The 23456-nt window shown below is 45.2% G+C and overlaps 1 protein-coding gene across 1 annotated transcript in view; it reads left to right on the forward strand.

The window, feature by feature from the left end:
• plxnd1 (plexin D1) overlaps positions 1-23126 on the forward strand; it is a gene marked incomplete at its 3' end in the record, with an annotated part of 49258 nt that extends 26132 nt beyond the window's left edge. The window contains exons 13-30 of the mRNA XM_071531529.1: positions 595-740; positions 4104-4209; positions 5679-5818; positions 6285-6464; positions 6943-7027; positions 7435-7704; positions 9855-10004; positions 11959-12073; positions 12566-12673; positions 14513-14625; positions 15751-15855; positions 17027-17157; positions 18491-18689; positions 18855-19001; positions 19226-19382; positions 19802-19905; positions 21543-21606; positions 23092-23126. Of these exons, the coding sequence (XP_071387630.1) occupies positions 595-740; positions 4104-4209; positions 5679-5818; positions 6285-6464; positions 6943-7027; positions 7435-7704; positions 9855-10004; positions 11959-12073; positions 12566-12673; positions 14513-14625; positions 15751-15855; positions 17027-17157; positions 18491-18689; positions 18855-19001; positions 19226-19382; positions 19802-19905; positions 21543-21606; positions 23092-23126 (2355 nt within the window). The remainder of the gene's footprint in view (positions 1-594; positions 741-4103; positions 4210-5678; positions 5819-6284; positions 6465-6942; positions 7028-7434; positions 7705-9854; positions 10005-11958; positions 12074-12565; positions 12674-14512; positions 14626-15750; positions 15856-17026; positions 17158-18490; positions 18690-18854; positions 19002-19225; positions 19383-19801; positions 19906-21542; positions 21607-23091) is intronic.
• Between the last annotated feature and the right edge of the window lie 330 nt (positions 23127-23456).

Raw genomic sequence — 23456 nt, forward strand, 5'->3', positions numbered from 1 at the left:
GACTGAGGAATTTGACATAGCACACATAGGGAAACAGATGAAAGGGAATAGCACTGTGCATTAATTCCCCTGTTGAGGCTTTGCTCTCTCACTACCCCCATTCGCACTTGCTCTCCTCTCGACACTCAGTTCCCTAAATTGCCTCCCCACTCATCCACCTCTCTGCTCTCCTCTCCGCCTCGCCTCTCCACCCCTCTCGCTCTCTCTCTCTGTCACATGTGGGATGTGAAGGAGGCTCTCAGGCTGCTCTTTATTTGCATGTGCTGTAGAGGACTAGAGCCTGAAGAGTCTCAGTCTGGCACAGTTAAGAGTCTACTTTGTGTGTATATGCCTAAACCGCGTCTCTATTCAATTAGATCTGAGTCTTCGGCTGAAGAACACTTACATGGGACACTTGTCCTTTTCTCTCTCTGTAAGCCACACTCCATGTCAGCATCTCCATTCTGATTCTGGTGATGTCCATTTTGCCGTGTCATTAGCGGTACATTGTTTTGGACGATAATCTCACTCTGAGCGCTAATTTATTATACTCGTTTCAGAGTTTTTACTGGCTCTCCATTCTCCCTCTTCCCATCTTCCCTTTTTTCTTGTCAGATCTTCCCCCTGAGCGGTCCGGTGGAAGGAGGCACCCTGCTGACAGTTGAGGGCAGGAACCTGGGCCGGAGGGCCGGGGCAGTGGACGTCTCCATTGGATCTGTATCATGTAATCTCCTGCCTGAGCACTACACTGTCTCTGAGCGGTGAGTATTATTAAATATTAAAGTATTATCAGATTAAAATGACCGAGTGATAATTCAAAGATTTTGCACATGGATTTATATGCATCATTAATAGGTTTTGTATAAAGATTAAAGAGGTGAAAATGTGACATTTGTTGATGGCATATTATGCTGAATAACGTTGGCATACATAAGAATGCTGGCAATAAATAAAATGTGATGATGTTACAAACCTTGTGATCTTGATCTCAGGCCTGATTAACTTCCAGCAGGTAGACTGTCAAACCAGCAGAGAAAGAGAACAATAAAATATGCCATTAAAAGCAGCTCAGGAGCCACAGTATGGTCCTTATCTGATTTTATTTGACAATTATTTATATGAAGAAAATCCCACATGAGCTACCTTTAAAGGAGTTCATAAAGTTTCCATCCCAGTTGATCATCATAGTTCATCATGTAATCATAGTTCCATCCATCTCTCTGCCAGTCTTGAGAATAGAAAGTGGACCATCTCTGTATTGAAGCGAGGTACAGTTTTCATGTATTCATGAGGCTAATTTTCACAAATATTATTATGCAGCACACTTCTCATTTTAAATGGCTCCGTCCCCATCCCTCTGTAGCTCAGGGACCATAACACTGTCGCCATGGAGACAGCAGGACCCTGGTTTGACACTCGCGCACAGAGCTTGGTGGAACTCAGTAACTCGACAATTACATCCAAACTTCCATTCAATATCTGTAATGTTCCCTGAATGGAACTGTTTATCTGGTTTTGCTCCAATGAAGCCAATCACTGTATTAACATTCAGACTGGTTCAAGGGTGACCTGCAGGTCTTACCTGTCACTGCGGCTCCCTGACACATTCCCCCAAACTCACATGTCAAAAACAACGAATCGCATTTCACTGCTGAGGTGATCTCATCTTGCGTCGTCATTCCTCATTGGCTGCCGAGCCTGGTTGTTATGACAGCAGAGCATATCCTCGTTGCTGGAGGTGGCGCTGACAAATCATAACATGTCAGTGCATCTGACAACAGGCGTGCACACACACACATCCACTCACACACACATCCTTATATACCTCTATCCTTGTGGGGACCCTCCATCGACTACATTCATTTCCTAACTCCTCACCTTAACTTTAACCCTCACCACTACATGTCTAGCATTACAATTTACCCTAACGTTAATCTAAGCCTAATTCTAGTCTTAACTCTAAAGCCAAGTCCTAACATAAAGCCCCTTGAAGAAATGTGGACCAGCCAAAATGCCGCCACTTTGCAAAAATGTCCTCACTCAGAAAAACTCAAACTCAAACTGAAAAGATAGAAGTACAAGAACACACACACACACACTCACACTGAGGCACACCTGCACACATGATCTCACTAACTAGGGCTGTTGAGACAGGTGTCTGCTCGTGTGCTGAGAGGTGAAAGTTCACAGCTGTGTGCCAGAAGAAAGTGAGCAGCGCTGGAGAGACGGTGCTACAGTCCCACTGTGTCAACATTTTAATTCATGGCACGGTCAGTCTCGGCACACCTCATTTACTGGAGTATTTCTCTGGATACTCGAGCTCTCAAGTCCTCTAAGTTGTCCTCTCCATCATTTTCATAGGAGCCTTGAGTGGCCTTTACAGAAAACATTCACACTCTCATACACACACACACTGACTTGATTGTTGATTATCCTCATCATCCACTCGAGGGAAATAACCAGAGTCATCTCCCATACTAGCCAAAATACCACCATGTGAAACCCATAATATCTCTGCAGCGGGGCGGTGCTGGAATGCGGAGCGGAGGTCAGTCCAGGCTGTGGCTGCCAGTGTGTCTGCTCCTACTGGGAGTCTGGGGCAGCGTGTCCTTTGACTGGGATCACACTGCATCAACATCACACTCACCTCCCACACACATCCAGAGCTGTCGGTTGGAAAAAAACAAACGCTATGGGCTGAGTTCATCAGAGCTTCTCCATGCTGAACTCTCTATATATGCCTTTGTCCTTATTCTTCCGGAGATATTGGTTGTATGTTTGTTAGAGCTGAACAATTAATAAAAAAAGAAATCGAAATTGTATTATGAACTGCAATTTCCAATAATTAAATGCTTAACCTGTGAACAAGGTGTTTTAGAGCTCCAGGTAATCTTTGGTCCATGAATGAATTCAAACTCAGTAAATCCTGCATCTCTGACATCTATTTTTTTTTTTTTAACAAAATCAGTTTTCTTTAAACAATTTTGAAGTTCTAAAAAATGTATGACAAGAAAAATTGCAAGATTCTGTCAAATAATCACAATTAGGTTTTTTGTCAATATCTTTCAGTGCTAATGTTTGTCTTTTTACCACATTTTGTCACACATAAGAATCCGAATCACTGTGTTTCAGTACTAGATGCCAATAGTTAAAACCAGTTTGATACGAGGGAGAGCTGAGCCAGAAAGACATTTAAAACACAGACTCTTTCAGTCCCCCAAACAGAGCTGCTCCCCAAACCCATCCCCACTCAGACAGACTCAGTCCAGCCAAACCCAATCCAGTTCAACCTAGTTTCATCTGATCGTACGTCCTGCCCAGTCTCTGGGGTAAAACACAGCTCCTCCGCGTATGTAAATTCCCCACAATTCCTATGTCAATCATGAGCTCCCTTGTGCAGCCAAGTATTTATAACCACCGTTGCACCAGGCACCTGACTAAATAAATCAACAGGGTGTCAAGCTGGGAGGGGATCATGCAAGGTGATAGAGGCTGTGTTCCCCCCGTACCTTTATCCCCAGAACAGCAGATCCCTGTGCCTCAGTACACCTTGGTCTCATTAATACAGGACGTCCCTATAGAGCTGCCTGCCCTGTTGATGGCACAAGGCATAATCACAGCCAAGAGGTGAGAGAAAAAACCTCTGCAGTTCCTTAATCTCCACTGTGGTTCGACACATCTGGTCTGAGTGGCTTTGAACTTTGCATCCTAATATGTGGAGGCTTTATATATTGAATTCCATATGTAAATGGAATGCGGTTTGATAAATTAGTTCATAACTCTCCGAAATTAATTATCTGTCTTTTGTCTGCATATGAGATCTTGATCATGACTGCTGAGCAAAGACAGATTATTATTTTTGGAGAGTGCTGGTTAATTCTTCATATTTTCGTTATTGGTTCACCCTTAGCACTTCACTCCGATTAGTGTTTTTCGAGTTGAGCGCCTCCAGCTTCTTTTTGTTTTATTTTAATTAGTTCATAACACAAAAATATAGGAAGCAAGTATTTGTGAGTGTATTCCTGGGGGTTTTCCGTTTGGCAATGCTTATTATAAATTCATCAATATTTATTGACTATCGAACAAGGAGGTCCAATTCAAACGTGTTGTTTTCTATTCCCCAGGCTGGTGTGTGTGACTGGAACGTCTGCATCTGACATGACAGATATCGTCCAGGTGGTTGTGGATCAGAGTGGATTGGGGATGTCAAAGGAGCGCTTCTCATACTTAGTGAGTATTCTCCAACCATCGCGCCTTCTGCCCCTCCTTTCTTTCTCCTCCGTCTCTCTCTCTCTCCTCCACATTCTTCTCCACTCGCTCCAAACCTTGTTCCTTGTCCCCCAGTGGGAAAGCCTCCCCAAGTGTGTCAGTTGAGTGTTAACAGATGCGTTTTATGATATCCAAGAATGTGAGTGTGTGGGAATCTTCAAACGTTCATCAAAAGTGCAACTAAGCACCATTGTCATTCTGAACTCCCTGCCAGCAAAAACAAATATGGCGCTTGATGGAATGTCCCTCTCTCTCAATTCATTACTGACGGAGCCAGGCTAGCCAGCATTGTGTTAATTGACCCCGACCCACACAGTCTCCCATTGGATTAAGAGTATTTAGCCAGTGGAAATACCCATGTTAGCCCTTTGTTTCTTTTTGTTTACGGACAAAGAGTTTTTTCATATTTCGAAACTGGAACAGTCGATCATTTCAGCGGCTTCTAAGAGCGGCTCTGCCTGTGAGTCATCCCACAGAGAAATCACCACAGTCTTGAAGCCCTTCTTGATGCACGGGGATGAAGGAAATCCAAAACAACAAACATTGTACAGGGTTGTTGTGGGAACCCCTCTCGGCTTCATCCAGCTCCGCTCAGTGTGAGAGAGGTTTTACTGCGGGGCGTTGAGGGGAAGATGTGGGAGAAAGAGAAGGTGGGGGAAAAGGAAAAACAGTTTGCATCCAAGTGGAGACAGGATATGTGCCTCTACTGCACCTCCTTCCTCAAACCTTGGGCCGGAAACATCTGCCTCCTTACGCCCACTCTGACACACACACACATGCACATGCACATGCACATACACACACACACACACACACACACACACACACACACACACACACACACACAGACAATAGGCCTTCTCCATCCGTGCACACTGAGGAAGTGAATCCTGTCAGTGAGGATAAGAGGTTTCCCTGGAGGCGAGGTTCATAGAGGGGATAGAGGCTTCGGAAAAGGCTCGGGAATGCTGATGCTGTGGTAGCTGCAGAGCTGGACAGGGATATTCATCTTCGCCCCAGGAGCCTCTGTGTGTGTGTGTGTTTGTGTGTGTGCATGTGCGCATACAAATGTACGTGTGCATACAGTTTTTCATGCGTGTGTGCTAACATTATTGTTTCTAACCCGGGGTAGCTGTCCTGTAAGCAGGGGCCCAAAGGCCAGTCGGCTTCAGCAGCACTATGATGTACTGCAGAGCGGGCTGTCTTCACAGTTCTCTTCACTAATTTACTGTTGTAGTCAGCAGCTGTCTCAGCCGATCTAGGAAGACAAGATATTTGAAGCCTACAGGATGTGGATGGCTTTGATTTGTCCTTTCAGTGTTAAGAAGAGAGGTTTGAGTGAGTTTGCCTTGTCCAATGACAGAAACTGCCGGACTTCCCGTGATAAATTTGATGTCTTACTAGTCATGTGTCTCCCCTTCTACATCCAGGTCCCCAAGCTGCTGTCCATGGAGCCCAGGAAAGGCTCTCGTGCCGGAGGGACCAGAGTGATCATCAAGGGGGAGCACCTGGACACTGGCTCTCAGGTCAGAGTCAAGGTCAACAGCACGCAGGAATGCACCATCATAACGTGAGTACTAGTTATTTTGAATTGGTTGTTGTGGCTGTACGCGGCTTCAATAGAGTGGAGTGTATTCCAAGTGGTTTTAGTTAGTTCTTGTATGAAGTGTTCTGCCAAACTGCAATTGAGGTTGGTTAGATTCAAAGTGGAAATTTTTATGGAACTTGTATGCTAATAAACAAGTTTCAAGTTTCAAGTTTATTTTCCATTTACATAAAAATGGATTGGAATTCTCGGATGTGTTGGAAAAAACACAAGAGACGGTAAAAAAAGGAAACAAACACAAATACAAACACCACATATGAAACAAAATAAAAGCATGATAAAGTATGATAAAACATAAAACATATGCAGCAGTACATGCACTGTCGGCAGAGTGTGATAATTGCTGTAGTTAGTACAGTGCAGTAAGTGCAGTAGTGCTGCTAAACATCATGGGATGTGTGGTGTGATCATGTTTACTTCATTTTCCTAGGCAAACAGCTGACACCATTGAATGCACCATGCCTGCGGCCGTGCAGGTGCACACTGAGGCCGTGGCGGTGTGTGTGGAGTTTGAAAACCTTCCCTGTCAGAGCATGGAGCTCAGCACCACCTACACCTACGAGAAGAACCCCACCATCAGCTTCATCCACCCCAAAAAGAGCTACCTCAGGTACACTGACACACACACACACACACACACACACACCACAAACAACAAAACCTCTTTGACATCTCGAGCTGGATGTCTCTTCGGTTCCCTTGCCAGAGACAGTGACATGAGCTGTTACTGTAATGTCTTTCTGATGCGCGGCATCTTCTCCGAGCCTGTTGTGTTCTAAATAGCACGGCATGTGTGTGTGACGTGTGTGACAGGGGAACGGGGTGTCTTTGATAGACATGTGTGCCGACTTTCACTGTAGTGGTGCTGTGAATGTTATTGAACAGCGAGCAGTCGATTTTTTTTGGCTGGGCATGTCACAATTGCTCCTTCTTTTTGCTTTGGCCTATGTCATTACTGTCTTGTTCTCTATGTCTCTTTTTTTTGGTAGGGTGTGGTTTTATGTAAGCATTTGTTTGATTGTATGTGTTTGCCACGTTTTTGTAACGACTGGTATGTGATTCTCTATCCGTGTGTGTGTGTGTTCCAGTGGTGGCAGGACCATCACAGTCACAGGCCAAGGTTTTGATCTGGTGCAGAGTGTCACTATGGAGGTGCTGGGAGTTGGACAAACAGTGAGTAACTGGTTGAATCATTTTCCCTTTTTACTCCAAAAGACTCTTTCAACCATATAATCAGACTAGTGGGAATAATGCTCTATTATATTGATAATTAAATAGAACATAATGTATTTTTTAAATATACAATGCATTGTGTGGTACAGTTGTAAACATAGGACACTTCTTATTGTACAGTGACAGTGAATCTGGTAATAATCTGGTAAATATATATAAACATATTGACAGTATAAAGTGAATTATGTGCATTAAGTAGAAACAGTATAACATAACAGGGCAGTCCAAGAAGGTAGAACAAGTATTGTTGTATTCATGGTTGGCAGGTGAAAGGCCATGGTATGAAGTTTTATTATATTATACTGAATAAACTCTAATATATATTTTCTGCTGTGCTCCTTGTCCAGGACTGCATGGTGCAGTCCTCGTCCATGATCACCTGCCCCTCCCCGGCCTCCAGCCAATCCCAGCAGAACTCGGTGCAGTTCTTCCTGAACGGAGTCCTCTACACGGGTGAGAGCCCCGCCTCCTATGACAGCGAGGCAGAGGAAGAGGAGGAGGAGCTTCATGGAGGTCAGTTCCCGTTGGAGTACGTGGAGGACCCTCAGTTCTTCACCGCCAACAAGGAGAAGCTGATCAAACACCACCCTGGGGAGCCTCTCACACTCATCATCAACGTGAGTCAGACTGCTGAGAGAGAGAGAGAGAGACAGAGAGAGAGAGAGAGAGAGAGAGTGCGGAAGGACAGAGACAGGAAGGTCCAATCAGGGCATATTGGCTTGCTGATACGTCAGGCGGATATTGACCTTCTATTAACAATCGGATATTGGCCAGTCATTGTCGTCCATCTCTGATATAATTGACATGATGCAGTTTTATGATTACATATGTATTGTATAATTGATCATCAATACTAGACTGCTTGTCTATAGGAAGCCCTTAACCTACATTGATTGTGATGCAGAGTTTTAGTGTTGCATGATGGTCTAAATGCTGCTTCAGAGCAGCTTTCCCATCCTGCCAAGAATAAAACTGCCGAAAACACTAAATACTAATAAGTAATTTTTTTGGCATGAAAATTGTCAAATTGAAAGATATTGAATATCAGCACAAAATATCATCTATCAACAGCTTCAATCCAAGAGCATCAGTATCGGGCTTCAAAAACCCATCTTGTCCGAACCCTACATCACATGATGAGATTTTCTAGAGGTTGTCTGTTCCTTGGCTCTGAAAGCGCCACTGCTGTAAACCTGACCGCCCCCTCTGTGAATAGCAGACATGCCTGAATGCTTCTCTATTCATATTCACATAAAGCAGAGGCGCATAAAACACATCAAAGGCTCTGTCCTCTGGAACCTGTTGGTTTCTGGTGGGGGGGGGACAACACCGGCGCAGTCAGCCAGCTCAGTGGGAGGTCCCATGTTCCTGTGTTCTGGCTGATCTAAGCACCTGTCTGCATGGATTCATCACGCTAACAGGGTGCCGGCTGTAATATTGTATGACATGCACATGGTAGACACACATAGACAGGGAAGTTACTGAAATAAGGCTTTGAACAAGGCACGACTTCCCCTTTATGTGTGTGTGTGTGTGTGTCAGGATGAGGCCTCTACAGGAATCGTTGCCTCAGCCCGTCTACATGGGCGACTGTTGTTTCCTGTTTTCTTTAGGAAGGTGGATTCCACTTGTGGTGGACCTGGAGGGGGGGAGAAGGCTGGGTGGGGCTGGGGAGAGAATGTGTGTTTGTTTAATGGGAGCTTGTTGTTCAGCCAGATCCTATATTAAGGACCTGAGCTGGAATGTGGGTGGGTTTTGTTAGCTTTCATCCTGTTTTTTGGCCTTTAGATTTCATTGTTTTGTTCCTATAAGTGTGAGTGTGGAAATGTAGTATGGTATGTGGCGGTTATATATTACACAATATGATCGTACATATAATGTGTGATATTCTGATGCTGTGTGTGTATGTGTGTGTGTGTTAGGAAGCATTTGTTGACAGAGACCCAGGGGGTGGCATCCTGCAGCAGGGACTGGACAGGGCCCTAAGGGTGTAATCATAGAAAGGAAGCACACTGGGGATAAACACACACGCGCACACACATACACACACACACTTCCTCACTTGTCATCATCACATGAAGACTGATATCACTGACCTTTGAGATACACATTCGGTCAACATGCACTTCATAACTGGACATGATGCCTGCTGTCATGCTCATACCGCCGGACCTCTCTGATTGGTACAGCCTCACATGTTCTTTTATTGTGAGTTTTATTATACACACACCTGTCGCTGAGTGTGGATCCATAGCAGCTTGAGGCCTGTGTCTACTGACATAACAGCGAAAACAAAACCCGGCAGCGAGAGGCTGGGCTTCGATGGCTACAGGACAGCGTTTGAGTTATAGGACGATCCCTCCTGCTTTGACTCCAGCAGACTCCTGTAAAGGCCCTGAGAATGTTATTTTGGGCAGAGGCAGCGACGACTGTCAGCGGGTTTGTTTGTAGAAAGTTGGCCGCGTGAGAGAGGCAGGGGGAATGTTTGCTGCTTTAAGCTGAACTCTAGCCCAAACTGGATGAGTTTCGTACTGGGTTCCTCAGTGTGACAGCTGCATGACAGGCCTGCCTCGGCTCTCCCTGCTGAGTTTGTGTGTGTATACAGTATATGTGTGTCCAAGGGTGGGTACGTGAATGTGTGTGTGTGTGTGTGTGTGGATAAAGCTGCCGTGCCTCTATGAATGTTATCTGTGCCTGTTCAAACCAGGCCGCTCCAGTCCCTTAACACTGACCGGCAGACAGCTGTTTTTGTTTGGTTCTGGCGCAGAAAGGGCCGAGCGATCTGGAACTGGTGCCAGAGGAATACTCGGTGATGATTGGCTCCTATCCCTGTTACATCAGCTTCCATAATGACCAGCTGTTCCACTGCACCATCAACGGCTCGCTGAGCTCCAGTGAGAATGAGCTGCCAGTCACCGTAAGTATGCAGACACACACGCAAATAAACATACTATACGCATACACACGACCACCTAGTGTGGATAATATTACTAGATGGACTTTTGATGAATTAGGATATCATTAATCTGTCATACAGGGCTCAGTCATTGTCTGCAGCCAGACATTTAGTCTGAAACCAGTCCAGTCTGTGATCTCAGTTCAAACGGATTTGATCTCTACAGCTCCATGCACAGTCAGTGATGTGTGTGTGTGTCTCTCTATGCATTATGAATGCTTTGTACTCTCCCTGTGCATGCCACCGTGAATCAGCAGCTACTGGGGATGGGGGTGGAGAGTTGCCACTCTGTGCCGCAACCACAGCGGTAACACTAAACTGCTCCCAGAGTTTTACCTCTTCCTCCTTATCTTTTTGATCCTTTATCATCCATGTCTATCATCAACACAATCACCTATCACACGCACTCACCAACCCACACAGCCTTGCAGCACACAGAAACCTGAGGCTTCTGAGTCAGCGACGATCTCACTCATCAATTGTGTTTTTGTTTTGTCTCCAAGTTCTCTCCATCAAAATTAAAGGGCTTAATCAAGACATAGCCAAGCCCTGCGCAGTCCTGATAAAACCAGCCGCTCTCTTTTTCCTCTACCCACGTTTCCCATCTGTTGTTGCCTATTCTGGCCTGTTTTGATAGGGCTTTATTAGAGGAACAGCATTCATCTATATTTAAATCTGACCCGGTCTGTGAGTGGTTGGATGAAATAGCTCAGAAACATATGCAAGTTTCTCTGTCTGTCTCACTCTGTCAGTGAGCCGTAAGGACCATTCCCCTACTTTGTCACAGAGCGAAGGGGAAAGGCTCTTTCATTTCTCTCGCTCCCTCTCTCTTTCTCTTCATGTTCTGCATTCTACACCCCCCCACCCCCGCCTGTCTCAGGATGCCTGAAAATAAACACAGGCAATTAGCAAAGACATACAGGCAGGGCAGAGGTCAAATGAGATATCACAGCTCAAACGGGTGGGTTGCCTGCATCTCCCCCATGTGCATCATCGGTGAATATGATTTGTGTGCATAGGAGAGAGGGGCATAAATACAGCATGGATGTATATTTTTCCTTGGTGTCGGTGTCTTTGAATAAATGTGCATACGTGTTATGCAGATTCATAGCTTATGGGCATCAAAACAGCCATTTGTGTTTCTTCACTTACTTTGGGTGGCAGATCTATTTTTACATGCTCGTATTTTGCTTGGCTCTGAAGTGGAGCTGAGCTGCAGAAGTGGAGGGGGGAAGCAGTGTTTTTGTACCCCAAGCGAAACAGGAACATGGAACAATGGCATTTTCCCCTCCATTACACCGGGCCTGGCTGCTGCAGTGCCTGAAAGTAGGCCTTCTTTCATGGGTCTGGGTAAATAAATGCCTGGACCAGAGAGAGAGAGAGACAGAAAGAGAGAGAAAGAGAGAGAGCCCAGCGAGCCAGTTTCCTCTCAGAGTAAGACCAGTGTTAGAGGGATTTGGTTTGAGGATTGGAGGCTCTTTATCTGAGGCTCTTTTTATGAAGTATGCTAGGATTGGGAAAGGAAAGGGAAGGATGTTGGGAAGGACCATAGAGACCATGCTGACTAATCAGAAGGCAGAAGTGAAAGTCCTTTTTTTGTCACATCTGGGTTACTCTGAACTGGGTGACTCCTCCACTGCTGCGAGAGACCATTTTTCAAAATATGCAGTGTGTGTCTGTGCATGTGTCCATAAAAAATGTGTGTGTGTGTGTGTGTGTGTGTGTGCAGGTATGTACATCTGTGCCCATGAGGAACATACTTGTCCAAAGCTATCAGTGTCTGAATTGGTGTGTTTGTTGCACCGTATGCGTTTCCACACCGTGTTACAAAGAACCCTAAGGGAATGTTTGCACCGAATCAACATCTCACCCTGATTCTGCCTCTTTCTGTTTCTCTCTCTCTCTCTGTCTTTAGGTGCAAGTGGGGAACTTTCGTCACACCATAGCCAAGGTGCAGCTGGGCGGCAGTGAGCTGGCCATTGTGGTGTCCATTGTGGTGTGCTGTGTACTGCTTCTGCTGTGCACTGTGGGTAGGTAGTGTACACTGGTTACCAGAGGATGATGGATGTCTGGCCGCTGTAGCGACGGATGCTCCAGATGTGGAACAGATAAAAGGAATTTAGGGGTCAGAGTCCCCCCCCCCACAGTCCATTCCAACCCTTATGTGCAGTGCACAAAGACCCCACTGTTCCACACTCTCTCTGTGCCTATGTGTGTCTGTGTGTGTATACTTTGAAGTGAGAATGTGTGTGTGCTCCGGGTACATGCTGTCGTATTTCTACATCAGTATTTTTAGTTGACAGTGTATCTATTTTAGCCAAGTGTATGTTTTCACTGCACTTCAGGAGTTGGGTCAGTGTTACATTTTAAATGGAGTAAGTTGTGATTTATTGGAGGTTGTCAAGCTGTGATAACAGTGGAAGGGATCAAAGGTATATCAACTGCTTTTTGTTTCTCTCTCTCTCTCTCTCTCTCTCTCTCTCTCTCTCTCCCCCTCTCTCTCTCTCTCATCTGTTCCTCAGCTCTTGTGGTATACTGCACAAAGAGCCGTAGGGCGGAGCGCTACTGGCAGAAAACTCTACTACAAATGGAGGAGATGGAGTCGCAGATCAGAGAGGAGATCCGTAAAGGTGTGTTCACACACGCGTACGCACACACACACACACAGGCACTACTGTCAAAATCGTCTTTAGATCGTCCACTGATGTTAAAAAAAAAAAATGGGAAGACGGAAATATCGACCAAACATGTTTATGTATGTGTGTGTACATCTGTATGTGTGTACGTCTCTCTGTGTGTGTTTGTGTGTGTTTATGATGTTTGATTGTGTGTGTGTGTTTGTGTCTAGTTTATGGTGGGAGGGGGAGTTACAACAGTTGACAGATTTGTGCCTAGTAAGCGTGACTCATAAAACACAGAGTCTGACAAGTGATCAGTCACACACACAGACACACTCAGTGGTCACATCGCCTCCGTTGTGTCTATGCTATAGGAGTGAGGCGTGTGTGTGCGTATGTGTGTGCCTGTGTGCGCGTGTGTGTGTGTGTGTGTGTTTAGGTCTGTGTGCCTGTGAGTGTGTCTGTGCAGGACATTAGAGTGAAGCCGTGTGAAGGCCACTGCGTGTCTGAGCACCCAGATTTATGGGGTAGAGATGTGTGTGTAGAGGGTGGGGGGGGGAGGGGGGGATGGATAGAGAAAGAAAAATGGAGGGAGGAAGCGATAGGAGCAGGAGTCAGGGCCACGAGTCCGAGGAGAAGGAGAAGCGTGGGAGGGAGAGGCGGGGAGGAGAGGTTATTTAGTCAGGGGGACGCAGATAGATTTGTGGCTGAGTTCAGGGTGAGTGTGTGCGAAGCGAGGGATAGTTTTGCTGTTGAGAAGAGAGATAGTAAAAGCAAGGGAAAGGGGGAGTAAAGGAGGACAGGAAATTGACATAGTCCAGGTTACATGGATGGGAGGATTTTGGTATTTGTCTGGGTCCAAAGGTGCGCTAGAGAGGAGCTTTGGTATTTGGTCCTGCTGCATCTACTCAATAGCGATGCCATGAAGTGACTAGTAGTTTACAGGATGTTTTAGCGTGCAAGAGGATGAATAACTCGAAGGACTAAAGAAGTATGTTTTGGCCCTAAATCCCTCATTTCCAGTATCCCCCGCTCACTACACACACATGCACACACACACAGGAAAAACACATACACAAACACAGTCTGAAGTAATTGGCATTCGAAACCCAAATACGTCCCTCATCCTGTGAAAGGAAGGGCTTTTCCATAAAGAGATCTCCGATGGCTCATTAGAGGAGAACTTTATCCACTCTGAGAACATAGCATATCCAATAAAGTGGCTACAATAAGTCCAGTGTTAGTATGCAGATCCTAGTCTGTGTTTGGACACGCTGATACTGTTTCTGCGGCTCTCACACCATGTAAACCTCAGCCTGCACACATGGTTTGGATGAGTGCCTCAGATGGGATTTGGCCGCTCTGATTTTTGTTTGGTAAATATTTGCCTGCATGCCGTGCTGGACTGAACACTCTGGCAGAGAAAGAGAGAAAGAGAGATAGAGAGAGAGAGAGAGAGAGAGACAGAGGATCAAGCTAAGTGTGTAGCATGTTCACCTAGAACATGACACTAGATCTAGGAGATTAAATGATATAATGAGTCCTTTCATCTTCATAAGTGTCCCATTTAAAATCATCTCTGCCATTGAAATCATCAAGGCTCTTACAGATCCCAAAGCTTCCTGATAAAATGCAGTGGTGATATCATAAAAGGGATAACATAATTTCTTAAGGAAATAAATATAATTTCACCCAGTAAGCAGAGTTCTGGTCCATATTGCTTAGCAACAAATTTAGCTCCAGGAGGTAGAAATAGGACGACTGGGGTTTAATAAAAAAAAGTCTCAGAGCTCCAAATGTGTCCAACTCATAGAGTGACCTATTGAGTCTCTGTTTGTTTTGTCCTTTCAGGCTTTGCAGAGCTGCAGACAGACATGACAGACCTGACCAAGGAGCTGAACCGCAGCCAGGGCATCCCCTTTCTGGAGTACAAACAGTTTGTCACACGCACCTTCTTCCCTAAGGTGAGAAAGCCGCTTTATCACAGCTATCAGATTTTAAATCAGCGGATCGACAGGGCCATTTTTCTCAATGGGGTTTTAACTTTTTTTTTGTCCTGCATGTCCCATTTCACAAAGCCCTGAAGCGCCTCGCTGTACCGCTGTAAGTAATATGCAGGACAAAAAATCACCTTGGAACTTTTAAACATAGATGTGTAGTGAACTGTAGCTCGGTTTGGCACCCTGGAGGAGAGTTAATGTGTTCTCTATAGGTAAGCATTTTTCTGATTTGTGATCCACCCTGAAGGTAGACTGTGGGTCTATCTGTGGGTGGGTGTTTTTCCACTGATACAGACAGACACAACTCAGCGGGCTTTGTCTTCTAACCACAGGCATGGGCTTTCAAGGAGACAGAACAATGGCGGGCACTGAGACAAGGAAACTTTTCCTTCTTTCTCAAGACACACTCCTTCACTCGCTCACACACCCACGCTATTTTGCAAGTATACACGCTCTTGCACAACGATAGCGGGGCCAGTTTGTTGTAGCGGACGCCGGACAGTGTTTTCGGTCGTGAAGGAAGTGAGGGGAGAGAGTGTTGAAAAGCTGCACAGAGGGAACATAAATACAAGTGTCGTTACCTCAGTACTGTCTCTCCATAGTTTCCCACTGAGACAGCAAACACACTATACTGCTGGCTCCTGGCCCCACACACACAGGCCAAACCTTCACTCCTGACCAACAAACATGTTTCTTACACACTTGTGTCTTTTCCATTTGGAGTAGACTCACACACAAACGCTGTGAAGACACAGTTCCAACGCAAGCCAAATGTAGCTGTCTGGAAATGAAAGAGCCCTCTTGGCTCTCGGTCAATTTGCCTCTAAAACCATTAACACTCATGACGTTCCATGTCCTGGTGTCATGTTTCCTTTTCATGGTCAGTCAGAGCCTTTTCAGGGCCTGTTGAAGACGCTCAGCCCTTTAGTTCCACTCTGCAAATCTACTGCCAGAGTCTCAAGGCCAGCTATGTCTGGGCCTCTCTCTGTCTGTCCTTGTGTATCAATCCCACTACATTTATGACTAGATCTGACTTTGTATTAGAGTTTTCTCTGTGTTCGACCCTGACTCTGTGCGTGTGTGTTTCAGATGTGTTCCGACTATGAGAAGAGTCTGGTCCAGCCTGCCTATGAGAACGATGGCCTGGGCCCTCGAGCTCTGCCGGAGACCCACCCGCTCCTGCAGGACTGGCAGGTAAAGGGTTAAGCCATTAGGTTGTTACAGAAGACATTCTGCTTTCTCCAGACAGAGTGCCTCGATTCGGGTCCTTTTTCACTCCCTTGCTTCTCAACTAGGTCACACTGACGCTTGTTAAGGTTGTTGATGAGGAGTAAAGAAAAGCATATTGTGCATTTTTGCCTGTGTGTCCTTGTTATATGTGTGTGTGTGTGTGTGTGTGTGTGTGGCATGTCAGTATATGTGCATGTTTGTGCATGCTTGCTTACATGCCCTTGTGTCTGTGTATGCGTGTGTGTGCTCATGAATACTAATGCATGTGATTCAGTGGTTGCCAGTGAGTGTGACACAGAATTTTCAGCTTGTCAAACACCACCCTGCCCACCAAGTTGATGGCAGCTTGTTGACACACTTCCCACTGTCTCCTGGACAACAGAACAGTATGCTCTTCATCGTAACCATGTGGGCATCCATCTTTGCTTGGCGTGTGTGTTTGTATGTGTGTGTGTGTGCATGTGTGTGTGTGAGAGAGAGAGAGAGAGAGAGAGAGAGGGAGAGAGAGTGTGCACTTTCACACACCTCTGTATATGTGTGCATGTGTGTGTATGTGTTAAAGAGAGAGAGAGAGAGAGAGAAAGTAACGATTGTGGTGCTAGTTTTGGGTCGGCAGCCGGGGGAGCCTGTCTAACGGTGATGAAGTGCCTTGGATCCACTTCGTCTTCCCAGGAAGTGTTTTCCAGGTCACAGCAAATAAATCTCACAGGCGGGCATTTATCTTAATGGACACCCCTGTTCTCCTTCTGTCAGGCTGCAAACCACACCATATGGCTGCAGTCCAGAGGGAAGACTTCATCACACTGCTGCTTAGTCGCAACCATAGATAGGCCATACTCATTAAGTCGACTCGGCACATTTAGAGACAATCACACACAGTCAGGGACCAGAGTGGGAGATAGAGAGAAGAAGAGAAAAGGGGAAAGAGGGAGGTGCCTAAGGAGGCAGAAGGAAGAACTGATAGTAAAGAAAAAGCGTTCACTAGATGGGTCACTCAAGATAAGAAGGGGCGAAATAGATTAGGGATGGCATAGCAGGTGCTATGCAGTTTAGGTGAACTCACACAGACAAATAACTATTTTACCCCCTTCACCTCTCTCTCTCTCTCTCTCTCTCTCTCTCTCTGTCTCTCCAGGCCTCCAGCACAACAAGGCCTAACATGGAGGAGGGCATCACGCTGTTCTCCACTCTTCTCAACAACAAGCACTTCCTGGTCACATTTGTCCATGCCTTGGAGCAACAGAAGGACTTCGCTGTACGGGACAGGTAACTGCATCAATTGATACGCATTTGGCAATTAAATAAGCGAGAAAGCTTACACTTAAAGTCGTTACACAAAGCGTCTAACCCAGGGAAAAGGCAGAGCAGACCCGGCGTCAATTTGTGTTTGAATGTGTCCACCCAGAGAAAAGGTGGGTTATAATGATCGGGTTCTGACCCAGCAAGGAGAAAAGTCAGAGAAAAGCCTGACCTGACCAGGTATGGGTTCTGTGTTAATGAAAGCCAGAGAATAACAAGCGCAAACACCATGGTAACTAACCATCTCACACCACAACAAGTGTTCCATCACCTGTGTGTAAGGTGGTTTGGAAGTTGGGCTATTAGCGGGAAGCTGTGGCAAACAGTCTATTTCTGTCGACTTGAGGTGAGGGAGAACCACAAAAGATCAAAGCTAAAGGTTGATGGAGACTCAAGTAGGCAAAACTGCAACTGTTAGGAAACATCTTGAATGCACCAGATGTATAAATGGCCTAGTTTTTAAATCACACACACACACACACACAATCACACAATAAATCACACAACAATCATCCACATGAAGTTCAATGCTGCATGAGATCCAGTGGTTCCTGTGGATCTCCCTCCCACACTGTAAAGACGATCATACCGGGTACAAGGTGGATAAAGAACGCTTGTGCAAATTGATCATGATTAATTCTATCCCAGCTATTCTACGGCATTTTAAGCCTGGTCAGCTGTGTAAAGACGGCATAAGTTGACTTAAGGCCATACAAATTAGTAGGGTTTATATATAGGATTTAATTGCATTATACACCATGGATTGTACACTTCTAATGCAAAGTTGGCAAATGTTTCTGTAAACATCTTAAGTGTTTATGTCTAGGAAAGTGGTTGCACCAGTATACATCCTAAAAATAGAGTAAAAGTACGGACACCTGATCATGTCCCATTGTTGCTCTCTCAGCCTAAAACCAGCCAGTCATTGTGGAGGATCTTTAAAGGCCAGAGAGAAATTCCAGGGGCAAGACCACATCCCAGTCCCAGCTCATCATCAGCATTTAGACTGATGTTGCTCCTTTCTCCTGGATTAAAGAGGCTTTGTTATGGAAATCCCCAGCACCTCTGGACTTACTCAGCCTGACACTCCCTGCATTAGATCAGAATTTTATTTGGCTCTGGAGTCACAGGTTGTGGTGAGGGGACTAAGCCTTGTTGCTGTTCCTGTAAATGGAGTTATTTTTGAATCGTCAGTGACCACACACTGGCATGGACATGCAGTATTTGCCTGTTTTTGTGTTTGAGAGGAGGCTGTCCACTCATCTGTCTTTTTTCCTTGTCATGTTTCCTTGCGCCTCAGATGCAGCCTGGCGTCCCTGCTCACCATCGCCCTCCATGGTAAGCTGGAATACTACACCAGCATCATGAAGGACCTGCTGGTGGACCTGATTGACGCTTCGGCTTCCAAGAACCCCAAACTGATGCTGCGCCGCACTGAGTCTGTGGTGGAGAAGATGCTGACCAACTGGATGTCCATCTGCATGTACAGCTACCTCAAGGTGAGGATGGAAGGGGTTTGTGTGTGTATTTGTATGTGTTTGTGTGCCAGTGGTTGCAGGTCTTCACAGGGTTGATTATGAAGAATTCCCTTGGCCAATACCCTTTCTGTAAAATAGTATCTTGGTGCTAAAATGCATATTTGACTCCGTTGCTCTGCTCTCCAGGAAACAGTGGGTGAGCCTTTCTTCCTGCTGCTGTGTGCCATCAAGCAGCAGATCAACAAAGGCTCCATAGACGCCATCACAGGAAAGGCCCGCTACACCCTCAATGAGGAGTGGCTGCTCCGGGAGAATATTGAGGCCAAGCCGCAGGTCAGATACCTCACACACACTCAGGTCACAGGTCACATCCTCAACACTGATTGCTTTTTAGAACTCACAGTCAGTGTCAAACTCCATTAAAACCTTGCTAAAACACTGTTGCATGATGAATTAAGTTTATTGGCAGAAAGTTTATTATAGTGAAACATACTGACATTAAAACTAACACATTCTTGCAGAGTGTGACATTCATTACTCGCTGTTTGCTTTGGCAGAACATCAACGTGTCCTTCCAAGGTTGTGGCATGGACTCGCTGTCTGTCAGGATCATGAACACAGACACTATCTGCCAGGTGAAGGAAAAGATCATAGAGGCCTTTTACAAAAACCTGCCGTTCTCTCAGTGGCCCCGGGCCGAGGATGTAGACCTGGGTAAGAGGACATTTTCTCTGATCATTTCATCCCTCCCTTCTCCGACCTGCAGAGATTTAGTAATCTCCTTTGCAAAAGGTCAATTCCTCTTATGAGGCTAAACTAACCCGAGGCTGCAATATAATAAATGACGGAATGCATTGAGGAGAGTGTACAGTAATAATCACAAAGAGTTATTGCTTTCAACAGATGTGGAGCCTGCAGTGCTGATTTGATTAATGGCCCAAGAATATATCCACAGGTTGTGACACAGGGAGTTAGAGCAAGGCTGCCCTCTGTCTCACATATTATTTTCACATTTTTGGATGACGTTTTCTAATATCCCTCTCCTCTCCTCTCCTCTCCTCTCCTCTCCTCTCCTCTCCTTATATTTTCTTCTCTCCTCCTTCTTTAATTTCTCCTATCTTCCTTTTCTCCAGAGTGGTTTGACTCTGGCAGTAACAGTAAGATTCTGCAGGACCTGGATAACTCATCAGTGATGGAAGATGGCCGGAAGAAACTCAACACAGTCTTCCATTACCAGGTGCGTGTGTGTGTGTGTGTGTGTGTGTGTGTGTGTGTGTGTGTGTGTGTGTGTGTGTGAGACCTCTGCGGTGGGTGTTGTCATGGTGTCCCCATGTGTCCCTGATATTGTAACAGTGACAGCAGGAGTAGAGAAGGTGAGAACTCTCTGTAAATGGTGTCACTGGCTGTCCAGGAGTGTGTGTGTGTGTGTGTGTGTGTGTGTGTGTAGGGGTTACTCTCTGCTTATCTGTAGGTGTAGATACAGGTAGGTGTGAGTGCATCTCTATGTGTTCGTATCTGCTGTCGATGTTTATCACTCTTTTTCTGTTTGCATTGTACAGTCCATTTGCTCAGCTGTAGCTCAGCTGCTGTATGTAGATCTGTATTTATATATATCTAGCGTATTTGAACAAAGAGATTCCTTGACATTGTGAATTTGGCACCGCTTTATAATAATGATCACTAATAACTGGTGAATTAATGATGATTTAATGTTTATTAATTATTACTGAATGTATAACAACTTATTGATGTTTACTAATTAATAGTAAATTATATAATGTGCATTATTTAATCACTGATTGATGACATATTATTAATTCAATAATTTATCTTCTGTACTAATTGTTAAAAAATTCCGTGATAATTGATTGCCATAGTTAAGTTTGTTAGTCATTTGTCATTATCCAGGTTACACATTACTTAATTACAAAAAATGTAGTTTTTAAGTCTGTCTGTACATGATTAACAAATTACTTGTAAAATATACAAAAAAGCATTGTGTGGGCTGCTATTATAAAGTTACAACTGATGTGTACAATGGTTAGTAAATGGTTAATAAGTGGCTGGTTAAACATAAATGAATATTAATGATATTTACAATGCTTAGCCTATCATTAATTAATGTATATTATATAATTTACTATTAATTAGTAAATTCATAGTAAATAAACTAACCATGAACTAGTTGTTTGTTAACCCTTAAATGATAATTAATAAGTAAATATCAAATAATGACGAATTCAATTTTTATTAGTTGCTATTATGAAGTGATACAGTGAAATTTTGCATGTAGCTAACTGTGCTCCTTGTTTTCAAAGAGCAATGCTAACATTTCCAACAGTTTTAGGGAAAGTAAAGGACAATTGTAGAAACTCTCTCTCACAACATAAGTGCCTCCTGAAGAAAAATAACCAAGGAAAATTCAAAATGTCAAGGTTTCCCTTTAAGAATGCACATCTCGGTATGTATGTGTGTTTGCCTATGTCTGTGTTCATTTGTGCATGAGTAAACAGACGTTCAGTGACCCTCGACCTTTGACCTGTTACCTGTACTTGTTAAGTGCTCTGTTTAGTTTTTGCTGAGCCATGGGGAGGGAGCTGTGAAAGCAGTAAGCTGCAGCGTGTACTAACAGTCTGGGTTCACTGGCCAGGCTGTTCAATCCATTTCACCGCGGGTTGACTTTAATGAGCCTAGCCAGTCTCCCGCAGACTCACTGCCACTCTAGTTGCACAAACACACACACACACATATGCACCACTCAACACCACACTCCCCTAGAGGGCATGCTTAATGATGCTGGTCTGGTGCTCTCCAGCTCACCCTTGACCCTGTGGCCTTTGTGTCCACCCCTCCCCCCCCCTCCCCCCTCCACAGATCCCAGAGGGTGCCTCGCTGGCCATGAGCATGAAAGACAAGAGAGAGAACACCCTGGGGAGAGGTACGTCACCTTCACACACACACACACCCTGTCCCCTTGTCACGCACACTCACCCACACTTAGATAAATACACGCACTCACTCGATCGCAGGAAACCGCACATGCTCACTTCATCACGAGAACATGATACGCTCGTATAAACACGCTCGAAACCACAGACTCGCGCGCACACACCCTCCCGTCCCCAAAAACACGCAGCGGACACATAAACACACTCACACCTAATCAATCACAACACATAGGCTGCCCTGCTTCACACAGAAGTACGCTACTGTCTCCTTCTGCGCTCTTTCTCCAGACACACTTCCATGCTGTAGATGTATTCCATTAGCAAATGTCAACTTGTAGGGAAAATTGGAAGTTGGCCCAATGTACAGCCTCAACATTGAATAGAACGGGAGGCTCTCCCTGTTGACAGATGAGTTTACATACAGCCTTTAATGGGTTTGTCCATTTGTGTCCAGGGTCTACCTTACATAATCAGTACCAGACCAGAGCTCAGGCCTGGTCAGGCTCTGTCCATCAAAGCCTCTCCTCTCATTCATACTGGGCCAAAAATAGGCTGATGTGGGCCAAACCTGGCTATAAGTTCAAAGCATCAAGCGGGTATAATGAGCCTGTAGTTCTCCCTGGCTAATATAAAACACCGTCCTGCCTGCCTGTGATCAGGGAAGGGGGTCTGGACCGGGGCCGCTGGGCAAGAGCATCACTGGCAGAGCCTGCTGTAATGAGAACACAGTCGCCATGCAGCTGTACTGGGCTGGAGCTCTCTGTGTGTGTGTGTGTATGTGTGTGTGTGTGTGTGTGTGTCTGTCTGTCTGTCTGTACCTGTGTGTGCCTGTCTTTGTGTTTGTGTGGTACTTTCTACATGAATATACCCCTGTATATATGTGTATGTCTGTATGTCTTATCTATGTGTTTGTGTCTGTATGTGTGTGTTTGTGTTTGTTTGTGTATGTGGATGTGAATGTGAATGGATGTATGTCTGTATTCAGTATGTATTCATATGTGCTCATGCATGTGTGTGAATGAGAGAGAAAACTACGGCTGTGTGTGTGTGTGTGTGTGTGTGTTTGTGTTTAGATCTATATATAAACCAGCAAGGTTTAATGCTCTTCCCCAACGTTGGCCGAGCATTACCATCTCATTACATTGGCTCCAGAACCAATCATAGACTCTGTGTGTCTGTCTCTCCTAATCTCCCTCTTTTCTCTCTCCTTTCACTCGTAATCTTTCTCTTTCATTCCCTCAGACAGCTCCCCTCCCCTCCCGGCCCACCGTCCACCTTAATCACTTTCTCTCTCACGTGTACTCTATCTCCCTCGCTCTCCTGTCAATCTCCCCCCCCCCCCCCCCCCCTATCTGTCACACTCCTCTGTGCTCCCTCCTCCTGTCTCCTCTCATTCTCTCAGGTCTCCACCTTGCTGATTGCTCATTGTTTCATGCTGTATGTTTTTTTTTCTCTCTCTCTCTCTTTCTCCTTAGTCAAAGACCTGGACACGGAGAAGTATGTACACTTGGTGAGTTTCTTTGGTGTTACACACCGCCTCATAGAGGTGATCAAAACACTCTTGCGAGTACGCTCGTGTCTGTGAGTTATTCCTGTAGCTTTTCCTGTGTGTGCCAGTGTTAGTCAGCCTGACGACAGAGAGAATGGGGGTGAATGGAGGTGAATAGGAAAGCTGCTGAGAGGACATGACAGCACTAATGCCTCTTAAGCCCTTTTATAAAAGTCAGCCCAAGATATGGGCCCTTTGACTTTAGAATAATGAGTTCTTTGGAACACATTTTGCTGGATGAATAGTTAGTTTTACAGGATGGCTTTGTAGTCCTTTTTCAACAGGAGTAGG

The sequence above is a fragment of the Centroberyx affinis genome, unplaced genomic scaffold (assembly GCF_046629955.1).
Source record: "Centroberyx affinis isolate AG114_WGS23_722 - 3 ecotype Tasmania unplaced genomic scaffold, CSIRO-AGI_Caff_v1 ptg002091l_1, whole genome shotgun sequence".
In the NCBI taxonomy this organism is placed as follows: domain Eukaryota; kingdom Metazoa; phylum Chordata; class Actinopteri; order Beryciformes; family Berycidae; genus Centroberyx; species Centroberyx affinis.